We start from the raw sequence: 21859 nt of genomic DNA on the forward strand, positions 1-21859 counted from the left end.
AAAATGGAAATCTCTTACCCATTTTAAAATTATGCGAAAAGTAAACTCTTAATCCCATGCTTTCATTATTTCAAACTATAATGCTGCTTAAACACAATTACAATCTAAGTTAGAATTTAAATTCTAAATTCAATGTTTAATAGCAATAAAATAATGGTGTAAAATTTAAAATTAGTAATTATAGCATATCAAATTGATTAGTTTTCTCCTATAAATGCCAACATTAGCTTTAATGGGTTGAAGACCGTGTTTTACTAATTAACTCATGCAATATTTAACTGTTAGAATGCATAATACAGATTTTATCTATAGTTCCTGTCACATGAAACAAACATAAACGTAAGTAAAAATAACTTCTGATTGTGAACCGGCTGTTGCCAGACAGTATTATTATTTTTGTATGACAAAACTTTAATTGTATAAAAAGTTTCTTGTTTTTATGGTTATGTATTGAATAGTTGAACTCTGGCAATTTCGAAACAATGCAGCATTTGAAATTCGATGAACTGTAACTATAACTATATTTATTGAAGAAAGCCTTTGTACAAATTCTATGATTTTATTGTTTAGCTCATTGTAACAGATACGGTTCTCAAAGTAACAAACGTCATCACTACATACAGTTTTACCACAGAACACAAATAGACAAGTAGTTTCTGACATGTCGAATGTTTGTTCATTGTAGCATGGGATAGCTAGCATAGATTAGTGTAGATTATCTATCATTAGCGATAAGAACGTCATGGACTTAGTCGCTTAACTCATTTTACTTTGTAATTTATATTTTCATATTGAACAAAATGCATTTATACCATGTTACTCTTATAATGTTTCAAATTACGTAAACAAAACAAACTTTACTTTTAACAATAGTTATACTAATAATTACGTTATAAAAATATGTATTACAACTAAGATTTTTCTAAGAACTAAGAATTTTTTTAAAACGTGATTGTTGCCATACAATTGAAATTAGATACCTACTACTCGAGAAAAACAACGGTGGAAATATCATAGTAGGTGATAAATTATGGAAATATTTAAAAAGTATTGCGAAATAACACGATTTTAAAATAAATTCTTAGGAAAACATGTTCATTAATGCAAAACATGTTAATGCCAACATCTAATGTTTTGATGTTTATTATTTATTTATTGTTACTGTTTAATTATAAATATGTCTCAACACAATAATAGTATACTAATTATATAATGTTAAAGTGTCTGGTAAAGTATTTGAATCCCATATGTTATTTTTGACCCAACTAACTTGTCGTCCATAATTTCTAATGCCATATACAATATAAAGTAATCGATTTAACAGCATATACAATTATAGGCCTAGGCCTACAGGCCATAAACCTACATGTTTGTGAACAACATGTACACAAACCACAAAGTAAAAAACATGTTTTGTTCACTTTTTTACTTATACTTTGCTGCGTACTGATGAGTTTTTCGTTGTTTGGTTTTTCAAAAATATAACTTATATTCTTTTAAAATGCTTTGTATTAAAATAAATTATCTATTAAGATTCGCAAATAATTTTTGGTCTGTGTTTGGTAGAACCTCAAAACAAGTTTTAGGTTAGGGGCGTAAATGTTTTCGAGCTTTGGGGTCCAAAAAATTAAATCAGCCAAACAATATTTTAAAAAAATGGAAAGGCATTAGCGGGACTGACCTACATAAGTGGCTAATTCTTATAACGGACTGTGAATAAAATCAAACACATACTAAAATTACAGTAAAATACTGTTTTGAATAAATCTACGAACTACTAATTTATTTATTAATGAATCCTATGTAAAATCTAATTAATTTACTACTTCATTTACTAGTAATATTTAAAGCTCATCGGGTTCTAAATTGAATTTGATATTAATGCCAGTTCACAACTAGTTTTGTCCTGACGAGATTTAAAAAAAGGATTAAACGTAAATAAATTAGATCTTTTCTACCTGGAAAAGCTCTAATGTAATTTAATCCAGAGAAAACTTCATCTTCCTGTTGACTATAATTATAACCTTTAATCGATCACATTGAGCCTTACCTTACATTCACTTAAAAATAAATTGCGTAAAAAAAGGTTTTAATACACATTTTTCAAAAGAAAAGTCAAAACCATTAATTGACTTTTTGAAAGATAAATTGAATTTAACAATGTCAAACGATACAAACATAACTACTACGAGATATGGAATAACAAGATTTTATCCCAGAATTTTTATTTCTCATTTCAGTTGTCATAAAAATAAATTAACATTGTTTCATCTTTAGAATATAACGGCAATGAAAATGTAGTGATTGTTTCTGCCTTTCCATTTTTGTCAGTATAATTTTTCACTACAACCTTGTACTTCCAAAATAAGAAATAAAAATGTGTCCCGCCCCTAGCGGCGACAGAGCGAACAAGCGTGACGTGACGTTGCGTGACGCGAAACGATAGTTCCCCCCCCCGCTTGCAAAACATACATCCATAGCCCGCCAAAGACATCCGGTAGTCACATAAAAATTTAAAATTAAACACTTTCAAGTCCAAGTTAAAACTCTCACTTTAAGTCGCGTATCTGATGATTGATGATAGACTGGCTTAAGAATAACGGCTGGTTAAAGTTGAACACAAGGTTTCTTGTGCTTTGGATTCATTCTATCGTTTAACGCAAGATACTTCCACACAATCTGTACATGTGATGTTGAAATCTGAACCAGAAATTTCCGTATCACTCCGAATAGACGTCACTATTTATATTTGTACAGTACGTCATTAGGTAAACACGGTAACTGAAGTCTACATTAACAATTCCTGATTATGAGCAAATGAGCGTAAGTCCCTTAATATTATACACACTTTTAGGTGGTACTTCGAAGACTATTTAATCTGTTTGAGTGACGTTTGGGGAAGATTTTCACGTAACTATACTTGATATAGCAGCATATTCGGTGTCAACCCTAAGCATGTCTACTAGCACAATCCCTAATTGCTAGTCCATCCGATTTTTATAACTGTTGCCAAGTAGACTGAAAATATGTTCACCAACCAGTGGGATATTTCTTTTTAATGGAATCATCGCGTTTTGCATCACTTTGTAGACTACACAATTGGTTAGTTACAAAATTGAACAATTTTTAATATTTCCCTCACATATGTATAGTTTTGGAACTTATCCCCAAAATGTCACTTTGTAGAATTCGTTTAAAACTAGTGTGCAAAAATGTAAATCTTTAAACATATCTAAATCCCTTTGTTTTATTTTATTTTGAGTGTTGACACAACACTGGTAAAACATGCCATTAAAATTGAAATGGTTTTATGGAGATACAATCTTTAATGTAGCAGATGTTTTTTTAAGATTGTGCTAAACTTGTTCGACTACTTGTCAGCCTTAGTGAGCTAGCTCTCCGCTAAGAAGTTGGATAGCTACTATAAAATGAATGGCTACTATAAGCATGATTGTGCTTGCCGCTTGGAGCGTACTGATAGCTCTATGCTTTTTTAGCAACGCATGGCAAATTGCGTTGGCATGAGAGGATTGTCCATCGCTGGTTTAGTTGTACCGCCAGTAAGTATCCTTCTTCTTACTTGCTTTTAAGTGTCGCTTACTAATTTTAAATTTTACTTTAAGATATGCATTTGTTGTGTGTAACAATCACTGTATCCATTTCTTAATATATACATAAATTATGAAGTTTCTAAGATTTCGTTTCCTTGGATCTTGAAAAATGGTTTATTGTATTTTGTTTCAAATTTAATTTTCATTATTTTTTATGACTGTTTGATTGAGGTTATAAACTTATTGATTTTATCCTTATGAATTGTGTGGATTCCAATAATAGAGGTACACTTTTATCAAATTAAAAACCTTTGAATAACTCACTCAATTGTTGTAAATGTAAATTAACTGTAAATTGGACTTGTATTTTTTACATTGAACTTTTTCAGTAATCCTAATTTTGTATGTATTAAATTAAGTATCTCCTTTGAAATTACTTAATGTATCAAATCCACCTCTTTAATACCAAGACACTGTAAGTCGGAATTTCGTTTGAAGAATAGTGGTGCTGAGTGAAATGAGATTTATAGATTTAAAGAAATGTTTAGACATACTATACAAAAATGTGTATATTTATCAATAATTAGATTTTTAGATGCCTTTGATGCGCTTTTTCACTTTGAGGAAAGTGTTGATATTTTAAGGTTCATATGACTTTTGTCTTACTTTATATGACAAAATGGATTTTAACTTTTAATAAATTAAAAGAAGGAGTGGGAAAGGCGAGTTGTCAACAAGATATCCTTCCTTTTGCATGCCCTCTCGTACAGGGATTACATATAAAACTTAGAAATACTAATTAGTAGATACGGAATGTAAATCGTACTATAGAGAGTTACCATAATGAAATGAGTGGTAGATAGCTAAACAGCCCTAAATCCACCTTAAATAAATAAATGTTTTATTTAATTTGCTTTCTAATAATGTAAGAAATCTCCTAGGGAAATATCAAAACAACCTTTCATCTCTTTGATGGGGATTAAAACACACATAAATTTATTAATTGATGTATTCTTAATTTTAACATCCTTGCCGCATAATCTTAGTTTACCCTTTCCTAAATGTTTAGTTGATTTGCACAAAAAGAATGGTCGCTTTTGAAATAGGTACAAAACTCTATAATTTCCAACATAGCTCTTTTTTATTTACACTTACAAAATCTGCATTTAACCCAATTACAGAAAAATCGATGGAAACAACGTTCAACCACTTGCGAAAAACAACTTCTAGAAGGATAGCGTCCTCTTCATTTCATCTACATCAGAAGTCTTTCTTCAATATTTTCCATAGCCTTCACTAACTGCGATTGTAATTTTCATTAATTGCAATTAACTTTCCACTTTCTGCAATTGATTGGTATTTTCTACTGCCCAGTACCTGTAGTTCTGTTTTTGACGTCACAGTGATAAAGAAAAATGAAAATGTACCTGTGAAATGAAAATGATCCTTACTTTGACATCACGAGAACAACATCTTCAGCACTCTGAAGATCTTGAACACATCTGGCATTACAAAACAATGTCTTCGCTACTCAGAGTCACGTTCATACTTCTACTGAGTAATCATTATTTTATACGGTTGACAGTTACTTACGGGTAAGCTCCAACCTACGAGGACTTTGAAGCACTGACGCTTTAACTTTCTCGATGTTCCCTAGAGTTGCTACTGGTATGTTTAACAATCATCCAGGACGTAGCCAGCGAGAGGATCAAGGGGTCCGGACCCCCCTCGTATTTTCAATTTTTCAAATAATTTTTTAGTAAACGATTATTATTACTTAAATAATTCAGTATTACTGATATGTACTGCTGAAAGATCGTTGTCAACAAAGAAACTGGTCAAGAACTTATTAAGGAACAAAATGGGGCCTTACTTCAGTCAAATACGGGAAAATTCCACTTGTTTGGACCTCCCTCCCCTCAAAATTTGTTCCTGGCTACGTTCTTGACAATCATTACAGGTCCTGTTGTGTGAAATGCAGTTCACACAACGTTACGTAGTTCAAATCCGACCATTTCTTTTGTGCCAACGATTTTAATGTATGCAATAAATTTATCTTTAGACCCTGTACAGCTATAATCGAAGATAAAACTAAAACGTTTTTTGATTAAATCTACGGGTTTTCCTCCCTTTCCAGTGACGTACTATAGGGGGCGTTTGCCAATTGAAAATGTTCGGGGGCAAATGTCCGATGGTTTTCGGTAGGTTGTCGTTGGAAGACCAGATTGGGTTGAGTTGTCTTTCTGTTATAGATGAGGGGGGGATGGAGGCGGGAACAGGATCGGGGTCTCCTGGCAAAAAGTCCCCGTTGGAAGCCAACGGTGAGTTCCACATTAGGAACCTCTTCCTAGCAGAATCTTGCTATCGTTAGCCACACCAGCAATAGTTTAAACGACTATTGATAATACTAACGATAGTAAGCGTTCACTAATTCTGCCACAGCTAGATCATAAGCTCAAGCTTCAAGCACTGAAATGAAATACACCAAGCCAGTAGCATAGATATCTCTCTTTGTATTTTGAAGTGCTTACTGTATTAGGACTGGCGAAGGCTCCGGCGTTCCGTTCGGAATAATGAAGGTATTTAGGAATAATGTTCAATAAACTAAAAATAATCCAGATCAATACTTCGATGTTTGATTTTGACGATGGAAGGATTGTGAAGGAAACAGGATTTTTTCCGGACATTTGCCATCGTTCAGTGATAGAAAAAATCAGTAACACTACGTTTCGAGATCTGCAATCTGATCTCTTCTTCGGGTAATTAACTAACCTAACATAATTACAAACTAGGTTAAAATAAACTAATCATACCAGAGCGTTGTGACACGCCTAAGTCAGGAATAACATCCATCCACCATGTTGTGTGTCAACTTTACTAACTCTAAAACATGCACTTAATAAAAAAACAGAAAAACACTAATTATTGAACTAAACTACAGAAAAAAGCCCATTCCTGTTCCCTTCCTTTATTTCTACTACATTGTTTCTGCCGTGACGATCGCACATTTGCTATTGGCCTCTGGTCAATCGTTGGTGGTTGGTCGACGAATGCAGACCTATTGTGACCTGAATTCTGTAGTTCAGTTTTAATAATTAGCGTTGTGTTTAGTTTTTATTAAGTGCGTGTTTGAGAGTTGGTGAAGTTGACACACAACATGGTGGTTGTGATTCCTGACTTAACGCCAGTCACGACGCTCTGGTATGATTAGTTTATTTTAACCTAGTTTGCAATTATGTGTTAAGTTAGTTATTGACCTAGGTTACTTATTGAAGAAGAGATCAGATTGCTGATCTCGAAACGTAGTGTTACTGATTTTTTTGTATCACTGAACGATGGCAAATCCTGCTTCCTTCACAGATCAATACATTAGTTTATATGAATTTCAAGAGAAGGCTGGGTGATGGATAAGCAAGAAGACTTATTTGAAAGCGGTGAGAGTTGTGCTTTATTACGATGGCTTTATCTCTTATCAGTGTATTTCAGATTGTATTCTGACAAAACCTCTTTAATGTTTTAGGATGAAATGTAGCGAACATTACATTACGACAGACTGAAACCAGCGATACATTTGCATTGCATGTCTAGCTATTTTGGATCCCGCGTTGTGCTAATCGCTTCTTCTTATCCACATTCTACTACTATTTCCTCCAATTCTTTGTCATAGAGTTCATAGTGTTACAAATCTGATAAGAGTGACTAAAATAATGACTGTTATTCAATCAAAAGATATCAAATACAGGGAGTTTGATGGGATTCTACATGTTACTAACACAAAATAAAAGTAAGTAGACTACGACTTATATTTAAGAACAAGACGTCAACCAAACAGAAACATGACGTGTTACGAACAACAAAATTGTATGTTAGCCTTGATCACCAAGCAACAATACAATCTAACCTTTATTTTAAAATGACTAGAAATATGATAATGGTAATAAAGTGTAACATCGCCACATACACAAAGCATGGACACTTATTTGTGTAAATGTCGGTGTATAAAATATCTTCCATGTCTGTATCTGAGATAACCTCTTTGCATGCTTCTGTACATTTCACCTTCACACTCTCGTAAGCCACTTTCATGTTTGATGTTGTCGTAAGTGTGTAACAATATATATGTGACTTAGAAGTAAAACATTGTTATTTTTAAGAGATTTATTTCTAATTTTGTATTTTTTTAAATTAAGTGTCAACATTTGTCATATAAAACTTTTATAGTTAAACCCCTTTTATATTTGAAATAACTGAAATATACATTTTACCTTCAATGCACTGTGCTAATATGTTTTAATGGACAGTATTGATGACAGAATTTCACATCGAGGCAAGATTTGAATTTATTTATCGCACTTATTATTAACTTATCTCATAACTATAGATCATGGCTTCTTTATATGAGTTTTGTAAAATGAAAATATCTTCACGAGTAATATCCACACAACTCAGTTAGGAATCAAGTCGCTAAACATTTCATGTCAACATGAACAGAATCGACATTGTATGAATTAAAATCAAAATTAACATAAAAAGCACTTAAATTGATAATGTGTTCGATATCTACAGGAAACCAACTCATACAGATGGATTTATCAATGGATCTAACCATCCACCTGCACAAAAAAGAGCAACATTTAATTCAATGATTTACAGACTTTTAAATACACCTTTTCAACAGAAGAAGAACCTTTTTCATCAAGAACTAAATTACATAAAAATATTCCTATGTTCAATGGTTACACTACACAACTTATTGACAATATACTAAAAAAATCATTGAAAAGGAGAACTAGAAAAGATAAGACAACATTAAGGCCACCTCAAGACATAAAACAAGAATTTATTTGCACAACATACAGCACTTTCTCGAACCAATTATGCAAAACTTAAAAAACATACAAATAAAACTGTCACTCACAGAACAAGAAACAAAATATCCAAAAATTTAGGAAACCCTAAAGACAAACATAAACAAAGAATACATAAACAACAGAAATAGAGAAAAACTCATAAACAATGAAGAGGAGGGGCCCTATTGAAAATTCCAGTCTTCTTTCTTCTCAATTTATTAAAAAATTAAACTGTTGTCATATCTAATTTTTCATACTGGCTGAAATATTTCCAACATTTTTATATTTGCTTATTTACACCATATGGTATTTTAATATTAATTGTAATAAAAATAATGTAAATATTTATTTGTGGAGTCGCCTGATGATGAAATCTTTGGTTTCGAAAGGCCTCGTCCAAAAAATAAACCATTTGAGAAAGTATTGTTTATTAACAATAGTAAGTAATATTTGAAAATGTGTTGAGAGTGAAGAGTTTTTACATTGGTATTTGGCAGTACACAGATAGTATTATGTGATGAAGGAACACCCTGATGTTTCTCTGTGTGTCCAGCACCCGAGGTGACGAGGGTGTCCACTCCAACTGCTCTGGAGACGCTGTTGCCATGGAAACGCACTGATGACAGTGACAGTACTACGGCTGTGAAACAGAGCGAGTTCCCACCCTGGTGTTCTAACAAGGAATACATGGCCTACAACTCGCCCTCGGCTACTTTCCTCGGTATGTAACTGTAAACATAACCTACACTCTAGACAGATTCATCTCCGGCTGGTCGATATAGTTCTAGCCAATTCAATCTAATCTTTATTAGTACAATACGTTACTAATGGCGTAGTGTAGCGGGTACAATGGTTATCGCAAGATAACCGGATCAAGCAACGTCGAGCGTGGCGGCTGCTGCTTGGATAGGTGACTGCTGAGCGATACTGTCCTTGCAAGCAGCCAGCCTGCCCGGCCATTGGTGGTGGTTCGGAAGTCACCTTTAAGCCGTTGGTCCCCAGGTTAAGTGTTAGAGAAGGCTTCCTAGCCCTAAATTCACCTGGTAAAATAAGACTACTTTACTTTACTTTACTTTAAGTTGTATATTTATATTATACATTTATGACATAAAAGCTTCATTGAAAAATATGTAGATTTATAAATATTGTCATCGAATAACTCCTCTACAATGTAATATGTTCTGCCTAACAATAACGACCGCTCTAAAAAAACTTCTATTTAAGTTTCAAACATGGAGGTTCATTATATAAGCTCATTTTTTTAATTGTAATTCTCTATAAATTTCAAAACAAACAGTCCAATAATGTACTTTTTATTTTTGTGAGCCCTTTCGTGTTCAAGGAACACATGATCAAACCCATATAACTGAATGTGGGTCTTGGTTAAAACGAAGGGCCTCACAAAAATAAAAAGTATATTATTGAGTGTTTTTTTACAAATTTATTAACATGGGGGTTCCTTATAATAAATTTTAATTTCCATAAACAAGGTATTCCGCTCTGAGGAAAGTTATATTTTACTAGCGGGAACCTTAAATTTACAGTGATTACTTGTCTCATATTAATTATCAAATCTAAATTAGTCAAATATGTGGTTATTTGTGTTGACCAATTTCAAAATCTCAAAAATAAAGAGCCAAGTCAAGATTATAACACAACTATTTAAATAACGGTCTACAAAGTACACATTTAATTTCATTGAAACCAGCATAAAAACCTACTAGTCATTACTAAATCAGGATATACTTACTATATTTATATGCTACAATACGTGAGGTAATTGCCGATCATTTCCAGCTTCAAGTAACTACTCAGTTCACTTTGGAGAACGACTGCGATTAAAGAAGAATCAAACACTCGAAATGCAGCTTGAAATTCCTACCTGCTTCTCTGTCATTATTAAGTAAAATACTAGACAACACAAAACGTGTTTTTGCATCGTAAACCCCGTTGTACACAACTAGAACAACCTCAACTTTATTGATTTGAAATAAAAGAAATAGATGGTTGTATTTAAATAATCAACTGTTTAAAATATGTAAAGCTCTTAAGATACGAGCACCAGCTGCCGCAGATCTATGAGTTATCAGCAGCCATTGTTTTGTTTGTATTGAAAATATCAACATCAATTTCCTAAAGGTACACTTTTGAGTTGTTTTCCTTGTCATTCATACAAATTCATATACTCACCTGACAGATTTTCGAAAAAGTAAACACCTTTGTGGGGCACTATGTACACTGGGTGACAATCTAACAGACTATTCTTGAATCACTATCCTGATTTCCATTTGGCTTTTCAGGAGGAATCGAGCAGCCTAACGTGGCGTCTGTCATCGGCTTGTTCAGGAGGGACAGTGAGCCGAGTTCCCCCAAGTCCTCATCACCCACCATCCTCCTGATAGAGGAGGCGACATCACTCCTAAGTCCGAGGTCCAAGGCTGCGGCCAGAAGAGGTTCCCTCCTTGAGTTGAGCGCCTCCTCTGTCGACCCCATTCAGGAGGAGGAGCTACTCACAGGTTGGTGCAAATGAAGGACATCTCAATCCATTTATGTACATAAAAAAATTGAGATACAAAGTATCTCGAAAACCGTAATACGCGTATATCGTTTTAATGTATAAACACTTATAAACGTGTAAATATCGTAGGCCCAGTAAAACGTGGCCAAATTTACAAGCTTTTAAAAACTTTTTTATTCTAATTTTTTCTTCTTGTCTTCTTTGTCACACAGGATTTATAAATAGTCCACTAATCTTTTAAATGTGTTTCAACACATCAAAAATGCTTCACAGCCTAATTTGAGTAATACATTTTGGATATTTTTATAGCCTATTGTATGAAATTTTGATGTATGACTTGTATCATCATCATTTATGTTGTATTAAAAGGGAATCATGCTTATTTTAAAATTTCACCACCTTATTAATTTTGCACTTTTGAATAGATTGTGAAGGAGAAGAGAGGGTTAGGAATAAGGGGTTTGATAAATTTACGGATTGAGTGAGAGGTAATTAAGATATTCACAGAACTTAGGAGTAGGAACTTAAGTAGGAAAAGTTTAAAACGAGAATGTCTTGTTCATAATATGCGCACTTCTTAAGATTTTTTATTTTTTTATTCTTGAAAGCTAATTTAACACCACAAAAGAAGCTAGCAGCTACAACTCTACTGCGGTGTGCAGAAGTAACCACCAATTCATATTTTCAGTGAGCAATGGAGGATCGACACCCTCTCTGAGCGACCGCTGGACGTTGCCACGACGCCGGAAGACCTCCCAGGCCCACCCTCATCCCCTCACACCCAGCGTGGAGTCCCTGGAGTCTACAGAGAGTGGGGAGGAAGAATAACAGGAAGAGTTGGTCAGGGTGACGGATCTGTAACCCTGACCCTGCCTGCCTGTACCCCCCTGCACCCAGTAGTAATACTCAGTAGTACGGTACAGCAATACTCAGTCATAGTGAAAACTTACTCTCGATAGTCATAACACCATCCATGCATTTATTTCTAGTTTAATGGATATCTAGCAGTTACCCGCGGCTAGGAAAACAGAAGCATATTCTTTTTAAATGACATTCCAAACAAACCTAAGATAAGTGATCACTTTTTATTAAACAGCTCCAACAATTTCAGTAACTAGTAATCGGGAGCAGTATAATAAGCGGCCACCAACAGAATCGTATGGTGATTATCGAATGATATGGAATCATCGATATTCAAGACCATCCAAAGGGCTGAAAGCAAAATTTCGGACCAAATAACGTAATAGTATGGTTTGGCTAGTTTTCAATCTTAGAAATTAAGGTAGGTATACATACTAATATAATTTACTAATTAAAGTATAATTATAATTACCTTACTTATTTTTAAGGATAAACTAGGCTTCTTGTGAAACAAAGGAGACACGTACGTCACTGTTATTGCCGCCATTATTCAATAACGAAACACAAGATTTTTATTTTGAATTTTATTCCAAACACGTTTGACTTAGAATAAATGTGGAAGGATGATGTCGAATTGAATTAAGTTTTAAGCTTTTTATATGTATAAGATATGAATCTGTTTTTTAAATTGTATAAAATAACTAAACTGTACACTTGAGCCGCGTAGTAATAACTATTACTTTACAGGGTAGACATGTTCGAGAGAATTTGAAAAATTCTCGAATGGATCACCACCAATAATTATTATAATTTTTCGTCGATGCGTATATTCTGCAATATGATCGGTAATGCACTCACTTCAGAGACTAGCTTTTAAAGATTTCTTTGTTTATAAAATCATTTGAGTTAATATTGTCGTAATTCATCTCCATTGTGCTTGTAGTTGTCACAAGCCTTCTACATAAACGAATAACAACAGGCTGGCAATGACATCACTAGTATAAATAAAGAAATCTGGAAATGATTAATTATAAATATCCATAAGTAAAATGTATTCGATAGTATCGATATTTAAAATCGATAATAATCATTTGATTGTGTTGGTGGCCGCTTATTATACTGTAGCCCAATTGACCGATTTTAGGCTAGTTGGATGGAGCCCCAAAGTCAAAGTCCTTAGCTTTTCAGTTAACGCACTTATGATGTAATAAATCGTTGAGCTCGATTTAATTTTGAAACGAAAGTAAACACGTTTTAGGTACTAGTTATTAAAGTGTTCGTGTTATTACAGTGAAATTCTGTATGGTTTTATTTTAGGCTTTGCGCGTATATGAGCACTTCTGGTTCGAACGAATTATAAACTGTTAGTACTAATTCAAAGTTATTGGTTAATCATGGTACACAAAAATGTTTAATAGTTATAAATAAACACACACTTTTACAATAGTATGCAATAAATAAAAAATCTTAATAAAATACACAATAACAAGTCCGAGACTATAAGAAATATATTTCATCACTCCTTACTGCTCTGGATTATATTTATAAATGTAAATAGTAAATCATGTATAATTAGTGTATTTTCGTAACTATTGAGAGTAGATTGAGTAATGTTCTCTTGCTTCTGATATTTTTGTATCATTGATAGTAAGTTTTCACTACATTTCAGAACGCTTGGAGCCAGAGTGCCCTTGATTAGGTTATAGTTGTGGCAAATCGACGATAGGCCTCTAATATTAGTATGTATAGATCACGCCTTAGCTTTAGCATAGCCTACTTGTCACCTGATGTTAACCTACTTACGCAGAACAGAGAATGCTGGCCTCAACATTTAGTAATGCTTGGTGATGGCAACAATTGATTGTTCCCATTGGTATCAAAATGTCTGTAATTTATTACTGTCCATGTTCATATCAATTATAAAATCTTTATTTAATTGTACTAAATAGAAGTCTCCTATCTCTGTATTGTTTTTCTGAATAATACGTTAGTTCCAAATGTAGTTGACTTTAGTTCAATATTTTTCATTAAAATGCTTAAGAATATTTACGTTAATCATATTTATATTTTTTTTAAACATGTAGCTTATGTTCAGTAATTAATTAGTGAATTGGTTTCCATACTTATATTGTCAGGAAATAAAATAATTTTACATTACTAAATTCTTTAAAAAGTTACAGATATTCAAAATGTAACAATCAATGTAATGGTTATTCACCAGATATTACAGTTTTAAAATTAGAGAACTAGGCCTACCATTTCAGGGGGTACAGGAGACAAATTGACTTTAAAGTGTAATAAAATTAATCAGTTTTTGTAATTTTACTTTGAATTTATTAAAATTCATATAAAATATGGTTTTCACCTGTACAGCCAAACGATTCCTTTATGTACTTGATTTGGCTAGATAAACTAATTAAATGAACACCCTTTAATTAGCAATTACTAAAAGGCTGTGTAGTGACATTTTACATTTTGTATTTTGATGTGGCCTTTGTTTATATAAAATGTTTTTTTTTTCATTCTTAACCTATAATAGTAGAGATCTGCCTACTTTACTGTATTACAAGGCCAAATGCAATGTTACTCTATATTCCAATGTCTCTTAAGGTTTTCATCAAGGTGCACTCTAAGCATAGCGTTCCAAGTGTTCTCATATCATTTGCTGTGGCTGCCGCTATACAGGCTTAGCGCCACTGTCGCCAGAGGGTGAGTGACGTAGCCTTGCAATGTCGCGATAGTCTTGCTTCACCCCTGGAACTAGCTCACGATTCCCTCAAACTTGGGGTTCGCTCCGACAATATAAATATTGTTAAGTTTTTGTAAATAGACCTCAAGTCTAGTTTGTTATTCTAGTGTCCAAGTGTTTAGTAACGGCCGAGCAGACAGGCAGGGTTGGGCTCTGAGTTGATTTCGGGCACTGGCCACTTGAACATTAAAAAAAATGTAAAGTAAATATTGGTTCTAAACTATCAATTATATATTTTTATAATTTAATATTTTTTTATAATGATCGCTACGAAAACCTGAATGAGTATGAGTACAAACGCATGCTTTCAAGAAAAATTGCATTTTAAACTACATCAAAATTTTCCACACAAATTCTTCAATAATATTGTTTAATTTATTTTATTTAAAATCAAAGTTGTTTTTGATTGATATTGTACATTAAATGATTCAATAACACAAATGCCCCATTTGTTGGTTTTTTCCACTGAATATCAACTATAAGGGAAACACGCTAAGGAAACATGTTACAAAACGTGCAAATACAGGAGCAAATGGAAACCAAAATTTTTGGACCATCCAAAAAATTTCTGCAAAAAATTGAAATAGTTTTTAGGTAGATCTAAGTGTCACTGACAGCTGAGTATTTCATTTCCCACCCTAGAAAACTCGGATGGACACAGGTTTGATTTGGAATACTGACTCAAATTATAATCTATAGTACGAGTAATATATTTTTAACATCAAAGTTTTACATACATCGGTCAATTGTGCACGCAATGTTGAACATTTCCTGAAAACTCACTTCAACAATGTAACTATGTTTCAACTAGCTGCATAGCAAATCTTAAATAGGTTTAAAACTATTTTAGTTTTTGAATATTTAACACGCATATTTAAGTATTACGAGAACAAAATAGAGATTTGATCGAATTAAATTTTTTATTTAGTGATCAATCAAGAGCCTATTTTTAAAAACACACTTCTTGTATATGGAACTTGTTTTGTTATAAAATTATTCTCTATTGGTTGTTGAAAATGTCCTTGGCGTAGTAACCGAAACCAATCAGAGCCCTCTAGGGTAAACTCGAAACTGATGTTGTAAATGTAAAAAGAGTGCCTAAGGTTGGAATTATTGTTTTTGTAATAACTATAAGTTGCTAGTGATAAGAGAGACAATATTCAAAAACCAGAATTGAAACGCGAGTTTTAATTGTGATTTTTGAGAAATTCTATGTCTGCTATGTAAATCATAACTATGCTAGTCATAATAGGATAATGAGACAATGATGTAAATGTATAAAATTCACTGTACTGTCCACTGCGTCGGTCCTGCTAGCCCATCGGAAACGTGTTTTAATCGGTTTAGTTTTATGCATCATAAAGTTTGTACGGTAACATGTTTCAGATTACCACGTAAAGCTACAGATTAGGAAACGGAGATATAAATTTATCACTTTTCTTTTGAATTTACGGTGTTTAAAAACGTTGACAAATTAAAGATTTATGTTTATAAATATTGAACTGGTACATTGAACACCACTTTTTTCGACTACTTTATGTGAGTTAATGACCATTTCCCTCTAGCTTTAACTATCGCATTAATTTCAACAAAAAAGTGACTTTCAAAACATTTCCTAGAAATTTGTAACAAGGGTTGAGGAATAAATTCGTTGGTTTTGTAAAAAAATTACCTTGTTATCCTTTCAGTTGGTTTGTAATTAGTCATACATATGTTCTATCTACAGATTAATATGTAATGTTTTTACTATGTTTTTTTTATTTTGACTAAGAAAAGCTTAGTTCTTATATGACAGTATATACATTTAGATTTTCCTGGCCTCATTTCAAAATCGAAACCAAAAGCTAAAATAAAGAATGAAAACACCCAGCACCCAGTATTAATGTATATATGTATTAATGTATACAGTGGAAATATGTATAGACGGTGTTTGCAATACTTGTTCGTATCTAAAAGATAACAATTATGTTTAAAGCCCATATATGAATCCATTTAATGTTACAATACAAGTAAATGGATTGTAAAAAAAAAATTTAATCACCTGGCACAATTGAGCATTAAATAAATAAACATAGACTTAAGCACAGATAATTCCGAAAAAATTATCATATATTATCAGAAACATAATTAAAATTCTTCTTAAATATCTAACACTTACCTATTAACGGCCTATTTTAGAATTTGTGGTGTAATAAATTATTGCACATGTACAATTTCTTATTTTTCCTTTTTTTAATTCATTGCAGCAAAGCCAAAAACGTAGCCAGGGTAAAATTTGGGGAGGAGTTTTCCAGACAACTGATAAGTAAGGCCCCATTTTGTTCCTTAAAAAGTTCTTGACCCGTTCAGAACGATCTTTCAGCAGCACATGTCAGTAATACAGAAATATTTAAATAACAATAATAATCGTTTACTAAAAAAGTAATTGAACATTGAACATTTGGGGTGGAGTCCGGACCTCTCGGACCCCTCGCTGGCTAGGCCCTTAGAAAAATCAATTTATTTGCGAGATTTTGGAAAAACATATATGACGTATGTGTTTTAATGTTTGCACCTACTTCAATTCATACGTACAAACTTTCCAAAAGTGCTTTTCTGAAATTTTTATTGAAAAAAAGATAACCCTGAACCTTGAACCGGCTATAATTTTTTTATTTCACACGTTTTGTTTCAAGATAGAACCAAAATTGTGGATCCAGCCCATAGGCTAGCAGGGCTGCAGTATGGGTCGAGGGTGCCAAGGGTCGAGGGAAGCATGTGCCTATTGTATTATTGTAAGTTGACCGTTGTGTCGCGGCGAACTGAGCGACTGAACCGACTGACTGACTGACTAACTGAGGCCGAGGTGCTAAGTTGGGATTGGATAAACTTAAGTAGATTGTAAGAAATACCTATTGCGGATCGGCGAACCCTTTGAATAATTTGTGTCGAGTCAATTAAGCACAATATACTTTCTGGGGTTTCAATTTTTGATATGCTCTGAAGGAGGAGTGCAAATGTATATTTTCGTATGTTTTTAGTGTGCTGCAAAGTGTACAATAGTGATAACAGTGAGGTTCACAGGTTCCTGTGTGCTAACTCATAAAGTGTTTTCTTTTTAAGTTATCATGTTAAGAGAGGTGCTGCAATAAAAACCAATATTTATCCTACATTTCCGTCATAACTTTGCTCATAGTAGGTGTACATTAATTGTAGCATCTCGTCCAAGTGTGGCAATCAACAGGCTTGGCTGAGGTCGCATGCAAAAGTTATATAGCCCATTTCATTCTTGAGATCTCCTGCAAAAATACAGACAATCACATAGAACAAAAATTTTTACATCCCCTAGCAGGCAAAAAAAATACTATTGAGTGATAGGATTCAATTACGCCCAGCCAAATCCAATGGACATGTACCCACACAGAACTCATTCTTGTCTATATAAAGTAGTTTCATGCAAAATTACGTCTACAGATGAAATCTTTCTCGATATATCTTGCTGATAGTTAGACAATATATATTAATATGATAATATGTCGTATGGTTGTACTCGTTTTGCTTATATAAATCTATTTATTCTGAAACTCTTTTCTTTGCCATCATTGTTGCCCACGTGACTTCTGTAAAATTGTAATGCTCAACCAAATCCCATGAATTGACATGGACCATCATCGAACTCAGTGTCGCCTATGTAGAGAAAAAGCTTCGTGCAAATTTCAAATTTCTAGTTCTCAACATACATTTGAGAAGACAGATATATTAAATTCTCCAGTACCCCTAACACTCAGTCAATACATTACTAAGGAGTTAAATACATTACATTACTAAACCAATTAGCATTTGTTTTTGTTTTTTTTGTTTTTTTTTCAATGAAATCCACTCAATAATTTAAATAGTGTTCTTTTGTATGTTTTCAATATGCAAACACTTGTGATTGCTTCAAGTGGGTACGGTGGGGCCCACTCTTCCAATGTTGTTTTGTTATACTTTATGTACCTTTTTATCAGGAACACTGGTATAATTAATTGTGATGAAATGTTTAGACCTTATTATGTGGACCTCTTATACTATTTTTATGGTGCAAAATATTTCTAAATTGTTCATTTTAAATATATTTTTTAACCTATGTTAAACACACAAAATTGATTTTACAATCTTTTAAAGTATACTTTAACTTGTTTTAATAATTTCTCACCTAAAATGTGAGTATTGATGGAATGAACAAATGAAAATTGTTAAAGGCAATCCATCCAATAGTTCCTGAGAAAATGGTATAAAAAATTTACTTACGGGAAATCGAAAGTAAAGACAATTTAATAACTTGTCTTACTTTCTGTAAATTGTAGTTTAGAGACATCCTGTTCCATAACTGGGATCATCAACATCCTCCAGGTCTTCCCACTCTTAACACTTACACGGGCTTGGCAACATCAAAGGACAACATCAGAGGCCATGTGCTTAGATTTTTGTATCCGGCACATATCAAGGTTTTTCATTGCACTATAAAGGTTTTGCCCAACAATCATGCCCAGCTTTTGTAAAACCATACACTTAACTATATTTCTTTGTTAAAAGATTGTATGGCATTCTGTGGTTCACCATGCAGGTAGAGCCGGATTTATAAAATACAGGCCCCTAGACTCCACCTGTGGTGTGGACCCTGGGCTCGTGGTTTTGGGGGTATGGAATCACCCCTCAATGAAAGGGGGTCCGCGTCCCCCGGAAAATTTTGAAAATTAGGTGCAAAATCAATATCATTTAAAGGAAGTTTCCTTTAAATGCAGTGCCAAGAACAATCTTTATATGATCTATAGAATATTAAAACTGAGAATATGGTGTGTCAAAAACAATCTAAATTTTAACTCCAAGAGAATAACATTTGGTTTCATTGCAGTATACTCTCTGTACATGTCTATCATGACAACGATAAAAAATTACTGAATAAAAAAATGGTTATAACTTAATTTTAAAATATTTATTGAATAATAGTTAATGTAATTTTAACCCACTTTGATATTAATTAGTTTCTTACTAAGAAACGTACATTATGTTAAGTATTATAATACTCAAGAATACATAGAGTCAGGGAATATTTTTACAATTATGATTGCTGCACTAATTACTAATATAGATAAATCTGGCATATCATGTAGTTTTACTGTTTCAATCATTCTACTTTTATTTCAAATGTATGACAAAATAGAAATGTAGAGTATATTCCAAGTATAATTTTTGTAGATAATATTGTCCAAACTTCCATAGAAACATTTACATTATAACACTTTAAATGAATGATACAGTTATATTACCAGATATTGTTTTCATCTTAAAATTTAGACTTTTCTCACTGTAAGTTGGAATTATAAAGAAAATAATGTTGTTTATAAAATTAGTTTTACGTTAATAGTAAATGTTTGCTGCATGAATGGTTTTAAATTATTCAAGTCATATAATTTTGCACTTTAGTGCGTAATGCAATTGTATTTTTCACGAGTTGAAAATTATTCATAATCATAACTATCAAAGTAAAATTAAAAACTGAATACATTTACCTAGAATAAATTACCTTTTCTCTCAGTTATTTTTACAAATTAATCATGTTTTGATCTAAATAGTATTTAACTTTCATATACGTAAATAGTGATACATTTTTGCAAAATTAATGATTCTTAATTGAAACTTTGTATTACTTTTTAGGTAAGTGAACAAACTATATACAATAATTTTGCTTGAGAGGGAGATAATTTGGTTTGAAGCTACAGACATACTCAAAATACAAGATTGAAAAGACATGTTCCTAAACCCATACTTGAAACTTTGGGTGGCTTTATTTCAATATATATGTTTGATAATTAGTTAATTATATCCAAAAATAATAATTCCAGAATTGTTGATTGTAATCGCTATATTACAGCACTAGGTACTAACTTAAATTGGCTAGTACAGATGTAATAGTACTTCCTAACTCCGTATCTCTCTCCTTTCCCCAGGTTATTTACTTCAAATTACGATCTGAAATAAACAGATAATTCATTTTTTATATAAAATAACATGTTTAGTTACGCTTCTATCCATAGTTTTATATTTTTACACAAAGCAACTCAGTTTGATACATCTTCTAAAATAAAAATATGTAACAATCATGCAGCAACACACGTATTTAGTACATAATATAGTCTGCAGTAACAGAAATGTATGTCAGCAACAAGTATATTTCAGTATTTTTACGCTATTTTTAGTGGCATTCTTGGAGTCCACGGTACGGTGACTCGTTCACTACATTCCTAGCAAGTAATGTAAAGTGTGCTCTCTAGCTTGCTTTAGAAGTGCGACTAAACTAGATTTAAGTATTATTTTTAGAAAACTGTTTTGCATACAATTTTAAATCCAAACAGTCTTTGGATTAGGGTTACGCTGTAAAAATTCAACTTAATAAAGGTTTGTTACATTACATTAGTTTGTTATGATAAAAAATTCATTAATAAAATATTTGTTTGAAATTGTGTACCGTGCTTGTTTCCAACACTCCTGAACCATCAAGGATTAGTATAGATACATAGTTGTGCGTTATAAGAGTTAACAATAAACCATATAAAAATTAAGACAGGCAACTGACTGGACTAATCTAGGATAATCCCTAGAGTGTTCATTTCTGGTTGGTTTATAACTTCCAGATGAACCCACACTGGTTACAGCAAAAGTCTATGTGCTACTTAAATGTGGACATGAATGTCCAGGAGCGGCACATCACTAACCGAAACTGTCGAGATATTGGGATGCTAGGGAAGATCGATAAGTCTAGACTGTTGGAGTTGGTAGGGCTCCGTACGTTTTAAAGACTGTTGCAAACCAGGACTTAAGGGCGTGCCACCCCTGCCTGCTTTGACTGGAGAGGCTGGTACATAGCTGACTTCCCCTTCTTCGAGGAGACATGCTTGAGATTAATGCTCAACATTTTTCCTCTGGGATCTCTACAGGAGGCGACTTTTACCCCCCTCCTCACCCATCCACAATAACCAGTTACTCCGAAAGAAGCATAAAGATCCTTTTAGCACTAAGTGCAATTTCTCATCTTTTTGTTCTTAGAGAACCAAAAAATCTGGGATAGTTTAATGACACAAATAATTAAATAATCAAATAACAAAAAGATTTGTGGTAGAAGAGAAGTAAGGAAAATAAAAGAGAATTAGTAAATAATTTATATGAGGTACTAAAAATATAGAAATATGTCTTGATCTGCCACACGGATGGGCTAATTGGGTTATTGTACACCTCTGGACAGTATAGTGGTTGGTTAACACTGGATATACACAGTCTATTGGCACATGAGTTTACACAAGATTAACACAGT

At 32.9% G+C, this 21859-nt stretch overlaps 1 protein-coding gene across 1 annotated transcript in view; it reads left to right on the top strand.

Annotated features, from left to right (window-relative positions):
• The window catches only part of LOC124353580 (sodium/hydrogen exchanger 3), a 173119-nt gene extending 159275 nt beyond the window's left edge, over nucleotides 1-13844 (top strand). Inside the window, exons 14-16 of the mRNA XM_046803482.1 lie at nucleotides 8955-9122; nucleotides 10702-10917; nucleotides 11608-13844. Coding sequence (XP_046659438.1) covers nucleotides 8955-9122; nucleotides 10702-10917; nucleotides 11608-11747 — 524 coding nt within the window. The 3' untranslated portion in view covers nucleotides 11748-13844. The remainder of the gene's footprint in view (nucleotides 1-8954; nucleotides 9123-10701; nucleotides 10918-11607) is intronic.
• The last annotated feature ends 8015 nt before the right edge of the window (nucleotides 13845-21859 follow it).

This window comes from Homalodisca vitripennis, chromosome 2 (genome assembly GCF_021130785.1).
Source record: "Homalodisca vitripennis isolate AUS2020 chromosome 2, UT_GWSS_2.1, whole genome shotgun sequence".
NCBI classification, from domain to species: Eukaryota; Metazoa; Arthropoda; class Insecta; order Hemiptera; family Cicadellidae; genus Homalodisca; species Homalodisca vitripennis.